This window comes from Onychostoma macrolepis, chromosome 02 (assembly GCF_012432095.1).
Source record: "Onychostoma macrolepis isolate SWU-2019 chromosome 02, ASM1243209v1, whole genome shotgun sequence".
Taxonomy (NCBI): domain Eukaryota; kingdom Metazoa; phylum Chordata; class Actinopteri; order Cypriniformes; family Cyprinidae; genus Onychostoma; species Onychostoma macrolepis.
Genome location: NC_081156.1, coordinates 20462781 through 20473993, shown reverse-complemented (window position 1 = coordinate 20473993; position 11213 = coordinate 20462781). Strand labels below are relative to the sequence as shown.

At 35.1% G+C, this 11213-nt stretch overlaps 1 protein-coding gene across 1 annotated transcript; it reads right to left on the bottom strand.

The window, feature by feature from the left end:
• Positions 1-150: 150 nt before the first annotated feature.
• Positions 151-11046, bottom strand: stard3nl (STARD3 N-terminal like). The gene is made up of 9 exons (XM_058751041.1): positions 10890-11046; positions 8570-8839; positions 8409-8486; positions 4126-4203; positions 3852-3905; positions 3639-3756; positions 3394-3492; positions 999-1054; positions 151-914 (listed from the first exon to the last, which is right to left on the bottom strand). The coding sequence occupies exons 2-8, from the start codon at positions 8771-8773 to the stop codon at positions 1002-1004; spliced, it is 684 nt and encodes a 227-aa protein (XP_058607024.1). The 5' UTR covers positions 8774-8839; positions 10890-11046; the 3' UTR covers positions 151-914; positions 999-1001.
• Between the last annotated feature and the right edge of the window lie 167 nt (positions 11047-11213).

The window sequence follows — 11213 nt, the reverse complement described above, 5'->3', positions numbered from 1 at the left end:
ATGCATAACGAAAGAAGAATATAATCTGCCATCATCCTGCATACTTGAGGCTTTGTGATAGGTACATACTGTATGGAGATTCTAAAATTATTAAAGACGACCTGCACCAGGCACATAAGCCCTTATTCAGTAAGCATGGCAAAAGCAAACTCAACAGGAAGTAGATTTATTTTTCTTACTTAAGATGATTTAAGAATGCTTACTGAAGAGGAGCCAAAACAAACATAAAAACCTATTACATATCCATGCATCATTACAAGTCATATATTTCTTCATTTAAGTGTGCTTCATGCAAAACTAGGCAAGTCCTTTATTTTGCAAGTAAATCAAGCCTCTATCATCTCTCTATTCACTGCAAAAACTCTCAAGACTGGTAGAAAAAGCATTTAAAAAAGAAAACAGACAGGAAAAACATGAAATTTTCACAAACTGATGAGTGGCAGAGCAGACCTGAGACTATACTGCTTTTCACATTTAGGTCAACTCCAGTGATGTGTGTGAGATCAGAGGCATAACAATGTTAATGCACATATGGAGCTTATAGCGTAAACGTGAGACGGCGGTCGTTCTGTTACACGGAAGCATTTGAAGAGAGTCATAAATGTCGTGTTCAACACTGATATCATTTGATGATCAAAATACATGTTAAAATCCTTCATTTTTCAGTATCAGTACTGCATAAACTATAGTTTTTTGTCCAGTGGAAAAAAAATCGATTGCACTAAAAGAGCTTGTGTGGGCATAGAGAGACAGATAAACAAACTGCTGATCATGACGATGGTGGATTTAAGGCAGAGTGACTGTCTAGTTCTGGTCACCCATGTACAAAAACCCATATTAAGACACATGGCCCGAGGTTGAGCAGCGCGGGAAGAGGCTGTTGTACTCTGAAAGTCAGTGTTTTATCTGAGCTCCTAATAAAAAAGCAAAATAACTTATTTAGATTAGATCGACAGAGGAAAAAAAACATTTAATAAAATAACTATTAATATTGATACCTGCTAGACGATGGGCTTCTCAAGATCATGTTTATCATCAAGGTCTTCATCAGAGTCTACAGAAGCAAAAGATCATATTTTGTGTGATTAACAGAACCATGGCTGTTGTTTGCACACAACAAACAAGCCAAAAACACCAGTGGGGATGTTTTTAGAAATGCACAAGCTATGTAATATTCATAAAAATATTCACACTTCCAATTGTTTTTATATTAATAAAGTACACAATTTTGTTGCCTGTGATGTTTTTTTAAGCAACAACTGAAAACTGAAATATTAATAATAATAATAATATTGAAAAATGGAAATATGAAGTAAATTTATATATATATATATATATATATATATATGTATTACACACACATCAGTTTTGTTCACTTATGAATATATAAAAGCATTGGAGGAAGTTTTCATTCTTTTAGAAGCTCTGTTTACTAAGATGAACAACATCCGTCTGAATACAATCAGCACAGAAAAGTGATCATTTTTTTAGGCTGGGAATCTAAAGTACATGAAGGCACAGGGTAATGCAAAGACGTGCGAGATCATTTAACATGAATGCATGAAATACAAAAGGGACACATACTGCAGCAATGTCAAAAAGAGTTTAATTGCCCACAATGGACTGGACACTGCTGATTCAATTATCAAGAAGAGCAAAGAATGAAAACAAAACTAAACAAAAATAAACTAAATGGTCACACTTTATTTTAAGGTACAGTTCTCACTATTAGCTAACTATTAACTATGACTTTTGCATCAATAAATTGCTTATTAATAGTTAATAAGGTAGGTGTTAAGTTTAGGTATTGGTAGGATTAAGGATGTGTAATATGGCCATGCAGAATTATATAACAATTATATAACAATATTACAGAACTAAATAACAAATGAGCAAATCTAGAGATCTACTTAATTGTTTTAGGATTCTTATTTGATTTTGTTTGTAAGATTATAAATGTCTTTACTGTCACTTTGGTCAGTTTAATGCATCCTTGCTAAATAAAAGTATTGATTTATTTTATTAAAAATCTTACCCCAAACTGTGAACATTAGAGTATATATGCTTTGTATATATAGATAAAAGATAATGTTAGTATATGAATGTTTTTCTACTCAGCTCTTGGCTGCGTTTCGCAGCTTTGTTTCTGGAGTATGTAGTGTGAAAAAAAATTACTGATAATTTTATGTATATGTATATGTATGTATGTATGTATATATATACACACACACATATACATATACATATACATATACACACACACACACACACACACGCGTATGACGGGGCTAAAGGCTTTTCACTACTCCCATAGTGTATGATTGCAGAATTATTTTTTATTATTGAACATTGATGGAGCAAAAGATTTTGTGTGAATATAAATCATAAAAGTGGATTGTTTTGTTTAAACATCTTAGAAATGTACGAGGCAAGGTGGGCCACAGGAGGTGTAAAAAAAAAATAAAAATCACCAGCATTAGGCAAAAGGCAAAAAAAATGTATACAAATACTTTAGCTAAAGTAATGTTTAAAATAGTTTTGAATAGTATCAAAGTTAATAGTTGTTCAAAACAATCATTAAACAATCATAGCAAAGTTTGTACTATTTTCTGTTAATTGTGATAAATAAAATAATTTATTTTTGTTCAATAAATATACTGTTATTAAAATGTTCATTGTCAAACTGCAAGAATCAAAACTATTTGAAAAACGTAAAGATATCAAAAGCACTAAAAGGGATCCAATAATTATTTAATGTAGCTTTAAAGCAGTAACAATATATATATATATATGTTATCAGATGAAATTATTAATATCATATTTTTAAACATGATGGTTTTATTATAAATATGATGATTACCTCTAAGGTGGACACCCAGCTTAATCCATGATATTTACAATCCAAATAAATAATTTTAGTGTGTGTTACATATAAAATCAGATTGGAGAAAAATTTACAATTTATTAATAGGAAATGGTATATTTTCCCAAGGCACTTTAATACAGCTGCACCACCTCTAAATATCATTTTCCTTGAATATCTCTACCGCTCACCGCAGTGCACCTGAGCTCTGACAGTGGCATTTCCTGGAAAATACGTGTCTGTTAATGTTGTCTAAACATAGCGAGTTTGTACTATATCGCTCGCATGTAACTGTGACACGTGATAAATAAACTATGACTACAAAAAAATGTAACAAACTACAAAAATAAACAATCAATAAACATCCACAAAATGTTGCAATGTCACTAATCCTTTAAGCTATCAAGTGACAGAACCAGAAAAACAAGTTATTACAACTTGTAAAACACATGACTGTAGATTTCCATGTGGCCCTGAGAACCATTCCCATGCTTGTCCAGCTAGTACTGAACGGCTGAGTGAGTTATTACCTGCCATGGACTCAGGAGGGGAGTAGAACTGGCCGTCTGGAACGGGTCCTGGGTGTAAAAGAGGTTCTCGATCTAGCGCATTCTGCACTGAAAGATACCCTACCACACAGGACACACATGTTAGCTACATACCGTGCGAGCAAATCACAATCACCATAAGTTATAACTATGTCCATTAGCCTTTACGGATCATAGTTATGATTACTGTTTGCTCGTCTCACTGTGATTAGATATTAGATTCTCACTGATTTCATCTCCGGCCTCCTGGGGCAGGACTTTGAAGTCCAGCAGCCACGTCTCTATCCATGCCAGAATGAAGGAGATAATGGGTAACAAATACCCAAATGCTCCCTGTGACAGAAGCTGGACAACAGAAGGACATTTTGGTCAATGTAAAAAAAAAGTGTATAAATCTCAAATAAAAGTTTTGTAGAAGAAAAAGAAAAAACATCTCATACCTTTGATAAAACTACTTTCACTATTAAGAAACCAGTGGTGGTTGCTGTAGTTATCTGTAATGAAGAAATGTAGAGATGTGATGGTCATTATATTAATCTATACGTCGTTTAAAACCATATAAATATACGTTGAAGCGAAACTCAGTCGAATTGTTTTGAGCAAGCAACTCATGTTAAGTACTAAACGAGGAAAAAATACAGCAAGTTATTAATGAATAAAGCAACAGTGCCCTCTGGTGGAGGAAGGAGGAATGTGAAGTAGAAAGCCGCTTACCGCAATGGCCCACCAATGGCGCAGCTTACACACGGCATACGCCAGAATCAAGGCGGCAAAGCGGAACACAGCCAAGAGCTGAGGAGAGAAACATCCATACAATAACATTAGATTTTGCTTCCATACATACAACATATACAGTTTATACATTAAACTTATCAAAAGTGACAGTAAAGACATTTATAATGTTACAAAAGATATACATTTAATAGAACTGCTGTTCTTTTTATTCATCAAAGAATACATGAAAAAATATATTTCGGTTTCCACATAACTAGCCTATTAAGTAGCTGATTTCAACGTTAATAATAAGAAATGTTTCTTGGCCACTTAAGACTTGAGTAATGGCTGCTGAAATGTCAGCTTTGCCATCACAAGAATAAATAAAATTAAAAAAATATATAATAACAGAAAACATTTTAAATTGTAATAACATTTTACAATATTACTGTATTTTTGCAGCCTTGGTGACCATTAAAGACTGCAAACCTTCGTATGGTAGTGTATATAACACACTTACATGTCCAACACTCACATGTATCAACCTTTCAGGACTGGTTTATCAACATTTCATAAATGATTTGTTACATTAAAACTTCAGTTTAAAGAATGCGGCGAGGTAGCATTTTAAAAATGGCATCACTGTGTATTAACATAAATCTAGGCCAAACAGAAGCTTACAGAGCAAAATCTACAGGCTTATTTCCCAAATACAAATTTCTCCTGAAGAAAAAAAAAAAAAAAAAAAGTAACAAGAACAACGTTGTTGTTGTTTTGTTTTTTTTAAATCCAGCAATCACACTAAGGCAGGAACTCTCACATTTAAACAATTCAAAATAAAGTTTTAAACACTCATTTCAGTGCACCAAAGAACAACTGGATGTGTATATCAAGCAAACAAACCATTTTATAAGCATGCGGCTTTGTAAGGCTTTCCTTCTTTGTTACATTTTTGAATAAATTTGTTTTGTTTCTTTGCGCACAAAAAGCCACCTATCTCTCAAATGGACCATTGACACTCTATCTACAATCTCAATTAGGAGTGTCAATGGTCCATTTGAGAGATAGGTGACGGTAATGCACTTACACAGGTGCATCTCAATAAGTTAGAATGTCGTGGAAAAGTTCATTTATTTCAGTAATTCAACTCAAATTGTGAAACTCGTGTATTAAATAAATTCAATGCACACAGACTGAAGTAGTTTAGGTCTTTGGTTCTTTTAATTGTGATGATTTAGGCTCACATTTAAACAACAAATCTCAACAAATTAGAATACTTCATAAGACCAATAAAAAAATTAAAAAATTTTTTAGTGAATTGTTGTCCTTCTGGAAAGTATGTTCATTTACTGTATATGTACTCAATACTTGGTAGGGGCTCCTTTTGCTTTAATTACTGCCTCAATTTGGCGTGGCATGGAGGTGATCAGTTTATGGCACTGCTGAGGTGGTATGGAAGCCCAGGTTTTTTTGACAGTGGCCTTCAGCTCATCTGCATTTTTTGGTCTCTTGTTTCTCATTTTCCTCTTGACAATACCCCATAGATTCTCTATGGGGTTCAGGTCTGGTGAGTTTGCTGGCCAGTCAAGCACACCAACACCATGGTCATTTAACCAACTTTTGGTGCTTTTGGCAGTGTGGGCAGGTGCCAAATCCTGCTGGAAAATGAAATCAGCATCTTTAAAAAGCTGGTCAGCAGAAGGAAGCAAGAAGTGCTCCAAAATTTCTTGGTAAACGGGTGCAGTGACTTTGGTTTTCAAAAAACACAATGGACCAACACCAGCAGATGACATTGCACCCCAAATCATCACAGACTGTGGAAACTTAACACTGGACTTCAAGCAAATTGTGCTATGAGCTTCTCCACCCTTCCTCCAGACTCTAGGACCTTGGTTTCCAAATGAAATACAAAACTTGCTCTCATCTGAAAAGAGGGCTTTGGACCACTGGGCAACTGTCCAGTTCTTCTTCTCCTTTGCCCAGGTAAGACGCCTCTGATGATGTCTGTGGTTCAGGAGAGGACAACTGTAGCCAAATTACTTGACACGTCTGTGTGTGGTGGCTCTTGATGCCTTGACCCCAGCCTCAGTCCATTCCTTGTGAAGTTCACCCAAATTCTTGAATCGATTTTGCTTGACAATCCTCACAAGGCTGCGGTTCTCTCGGTTGGTTGTGCATCTTTTTCCTTCCACTCAACTTTCTGTTAACATGCTTGGATACAGCACTCTGTGAACAGCCAGCTTCTTTGGCAATGAATGTTTGTGGCTTACCCTCCTTGTGAAGGGTGTCAATGATTGTCTTCTGGACAACTGTCAGATCAGCAGTCTTCCCCATGATTATGTAGCCTATAGTGAACCAAACTGAGAGACCATTTTGAAGGCTCAGGAAACCTTTGCAGGTGTTTTGAGTTGATTAGCTGATTGGCGTATCACCATATTCTAATTTGTTGAGATAATGAATTGGTGGGTTTTTGTTAAATGTGAGCCAAAATCATCACAATTAAAAGAGCCAAAGACTTAAACTACTTCAGTCTGTGTGCATTGAATTTATTTAATACACTAGTTTCACAATTTCAGTTGAATTACTGAAATAAATTAAATTTTCCATGACATTCTAATTTATTGAGATGCACCTGTAAGTCTGCAATCCGCCGTAAAGCAAGAAGACGACGCGTCACGCGCCTGCTGTTGTTTGAACAAGCTCAAGAGAGTTGGACCGTGCGGCGGATCAGAGGTAAAAAAATGACATAAATACTGTTCAGTTTCTTGCACAGACCGATCGTTTCATGTCTTTTAGACCTCAATGTATCGTCACGAGCCGCAGGGTTTAATTTGGTTTTGTCTGTGTATGTTTTTTTCTCTCTCAAAGCCGTGAGTACCATTGACTGACATTATATGACTGACAGACTGCAACGGTTTGAGTGAAAAATCTTCATTTGTGTTGTTCTGAAGAAACAAAGTCACCTACATCTTGGATGCCCTGGGGGTAAGCAGATAAACATCAAATTTTACGGATAGAAGTCTGTCTAATAATCAGATAGAACTGTTAAACAAAGGGTTTAAAATGTATACAAAAAGTATTATAACGATTACTTTTATATTATTAGTAATAGGAAGGCAAACATTATAACACTTTCTCGTTTGCCATCAGCATTCAGCAAATACGCATTTATATCATTTAAACAAATCTTTGAATGGCTAATGAACATTTAATTTCACAAACCTTGCAAACTTAGTCGAATTCAGTTCTTGTGAAGTGTGCATGTGTATCCTGCATTATCGCGTGTTCACTGCGTGAACTGCATTTGTCCACTGTCATATTCATGTCATTTTCACTGTGTGCTGTATATAAAATGAGTGTTACCTTGGCTTTATTTGAAAAAAACTTATGATTCCCAATGCACACAAACTTCCCAGAATACTGAGTGCTCTGTTGGTTACAATGTGTACTTGTTTTTTAATTATATTTTTATTAAATATTTATTTATTTGTGAAAAAATACTTTGTCATCTAAAGTATAAGTATGATTATTTTACAAATTTATTTTTTAATCCATTTTCAAATTATTTAAAATGTCTTAAATATTAATCAGAATAAATACAATCATATCGGCTTTATATCAGCCATCGGCCACCCTGCTTTCCAAGATATCGCATCGGCTGTCAAAAAACCAATTTCGGTCGACCACTAATTATGGGTTTGGAACGACATGAGGCTGAGTAATTAAAGACAGAATTTCCATTTTTGGTTGAACTATCCCTTTAAAATATGTTGGTGCCGTTGATTTGTATCAAGATGCACAGCAATAATGTTTTTTCTAAGGCACATTTATATAAAAAAAATAAATAAATAAAATTAAAAAACTACTTAAAGGCCTAATCTAAGCCCTGTCTGTGAAACCAGGCCTATGTTTTCCTGGACAGAAACTATGTGGTTTGAAAGAGCGTAAGTGAGGTCATATGTTAAGTGAGAAGAGTCATCTTTGAAAAGGGAACCGTGGGACAGACTGACCATAAAATTCTACCACCACCAGTTTCATCAGAATTCACACCTTTAAATGCTGGTGATTTCCCTGCTAAAGCATCAACATGTAATTTATCTTAAAGAGCAGGTCCTGTTTACTTGTGCACACTTGTATTTGCATTAAAGTTAGGGATAAGTTAGGGATCCACAAAATTTTTTGTCAGCCAAACCCATCTGACCTAAAATATTTACTTGAAAACGCTTCTCAAATAATAAGCTAGTATTTCTGAAATAGAGGGTATTGTATATGCCAGTACTTACAAATATGTCAAAAAAAGATTTGTGGTAATCATACTCCAACACCTCTTTTTTCAGCTGCTCTTGTATACCTCCATTGACCTGGATAAAGACATATATTTAAAAGATGCTAAGAACTTCACATTATTAATAATATCTAGTGGAAATGTATTACTACAACATACGTTGAGCTCAATGATCCACAGCAAGGTGACGAACAAAAGGTCAAAGGTCACAAACAAGCAAAAGGTTCTTCGGACATCAGAGATGCACTTCTTCTCTCCTCCTTCATAGGACTCGATACGGGCAGAAATGGGTGTTGAGTTAATGTTGCCCACACCCCCTATAGTGGCCCGTGAACCCACACTGCTGCTGCATTGGCTGTCCATGACTCGCCCACTCGTGTCACTCCATTCACACTCACTCTTCTGGAGAGCCTGCGGTCATGCCTAGTTCTGAAATTACACACAAAGTGGAGGCATTTTACACAGCGATCAAAGGTTTATAGTTATTACTGTCATTTGATAAGGACTTTGTGACGTCTTTAAATCAACAAACCCACTAAACATTCTGTATAGTAACTTAGTGGATATATTTATAAAACACACACACACACACACACACACAAAGAAAGAAGTGATGAAACATTAACACCCATTATAGAGTGCAGCATGTGTTTCAGATATAAAAATCACATTCATTTTATCCAAAGGGGAGTTGATTTTTAACAATAAGGTTTTAAAAACATTTTAAGGCACACATACAGAGTTACAATATTGTTGACTGAAGGTATGCTTTTGTTGAAACCACCAGTCTGCATTATTTCAACTTATTTTTAAATAAGCTTATTTAACAGCAGAATTCCTGGTGAAAAACTGAATTACCCATGATTCTCCAAGAAATCTCCACCAATCAGAAAACCAAAACAAGCATATTGCACCAAAACAGAACACTTTACTTGGAAATAATTGTTAAATGTTGTTTCTATACAATTAATTGTTATACACAATTAACATCTTTAAATCAATATTTTTATATTCATCTGTTGTTTTACTTTCATGTCATTTGCAATGCTTCATGGGATTGTAGTTCTTATCTTCATTAAAGCTGTTAAGTAGACAATCTTGATTTTTGTCCAATTTTCAAATACTTTTTGTAATGTTGTAATTCTCAGTCAGTTGGTTTGGTTCATGGCTTGTAATGCTTTAACAAAAACCTATTTGGAAAAATGAATTGGAAAAATACTGCAGAAACAAGGCTGCTGAAAAAGCAAGTGGGCACTGTTGCCCTCCATTACACGCCTCTTTGGGATACTTGATTCTGATTGGTCAAACGAGGCAATTGGCTGTAAAATATGTAGAATAAGAACATGCTGCCCATGACAACAATGTATAACTGACCACTTGGTTCAGGAAACCCTGATGTTGTCACACTCTGAATAATAATTTTAACTCAAATTAATAGTTCGTGTCCATATATTATTTATACGTGATGTAGCTGTATAATAAGCAGGATAATGTAAAATTATGATGAAAAGACAACAATGCTGAACCACTTGTTCTACACCATGACACTTGAGAATTACAAAGCTATCAGCCAAAACTAAGTGGACTAATCCTGTTAAAATCAACAAAGCTTGCGATAATTCAATTTTGATCACAAATGCAAGGACTGCTGTGGTAAGTGAATAGTAACTAGGCATGAAAATGTAGTCCAGCGAGTCTTATCAGGAAAATCTTGAGGAAGTACTCCAAAAAAAGACAATCAAAAAAAAAAAAAAAACAACAGGCAAAAGTTTAAGAGAACAGTAACTGTCTGTTGGTTATTGGGACAAGTTCCTCTTACTGATGTCATTTACCAAAAACCACGAGCACAGGAATTATCATGCCTTGTGGACGGCATTGTTTGCATATCACTCTGTAAGACAGACCGAACTACACTCGGCGGAATATTTGCTTCTCCTAAAAAGGCATATACATGGGAAGTGAGCTAACTTCATACTGTACTTTACATAATTTTGGATTACCCTTACTGACAATATAATAAGTAACTTGTATGGGAAATTTGACTTCATTGCTGGCTCCAGCTGATATACTGATACAAAATGGGCCTAGTTCCTTTTATAATAAGGAAAATTTAAGTATACAACGCACCTAACTCACACTAATTATGTTAGTTTGTGTTTATGTTCTGAGGTGGTTATTTCAGAGTTCTGCCCAAGCAATTTGCATGCTATGCGCTAGCATGATAATACAGCAGTATAACAGGAAAAGCAGCGCTAATTTCTCGAAATTTGAAACACAGTGTCATAATTACACATCACAAATGTCTGTAATGGTAACTAAAACGGTAACAAGCGAAATAAACAATCTTACACTCACAATCTCTCAAAAAACAATCTATCCGGTTACGTCGAGTCAATTTACAGGACAACACAGGTTCATTTTTTGTCATATTAGCATCGGTTTATCAAAACAGATGTGAGCTATAGATCATGTCGCTTACCTTGCTGTGCAATCCTATAAGAGTACGCCTTGTATTACAGTCAACCGACAAAGCAGTGAGGATCTACCTGTGTCGCTGAAAATTCCGCACCATCTGATGACTTTCGCTTCAGTCATACAGGAAATAGCGTGATGTTGTTTTGGAAAGGGAATTCTGGGATATGTAGTACAAACAGGAACTGAGTCTGACCTACGCACGCACTGCTCCACAGTGTAATTCATTCATTATATACAGCTCTGCACCATGCACTAACAAACAATAACAATAACAGACCTGTTAGAATTATTATAATATATATAAAATCGTTCTACTATTTTCATACAG

Bases quoted from the DNA above. Each gene is read 5' to 3' on its own strand.
- stard3nl (XM_058751041.1), bottom strand. From the start codon at position 8,773: ATGGACAGCCAATGCAGCAGCAGTGTGGGTTCACGGGCCACTATAGGG. The intron at 8,487-8,569 runs GTATGTTGTAGT...GTCTTTATCCAG, and splicing joins TGTGGATCATTGAGCTCAAC to GTCAATGGAGGTATACAAGA. The intron at 3,757-3,851 runs GTATGAGATGTT...TCTGTTGTCCAG, and splicing joins TGAAAGTAGTTTTATCAAAG to CTTCTGTCACAGGGAGCATT.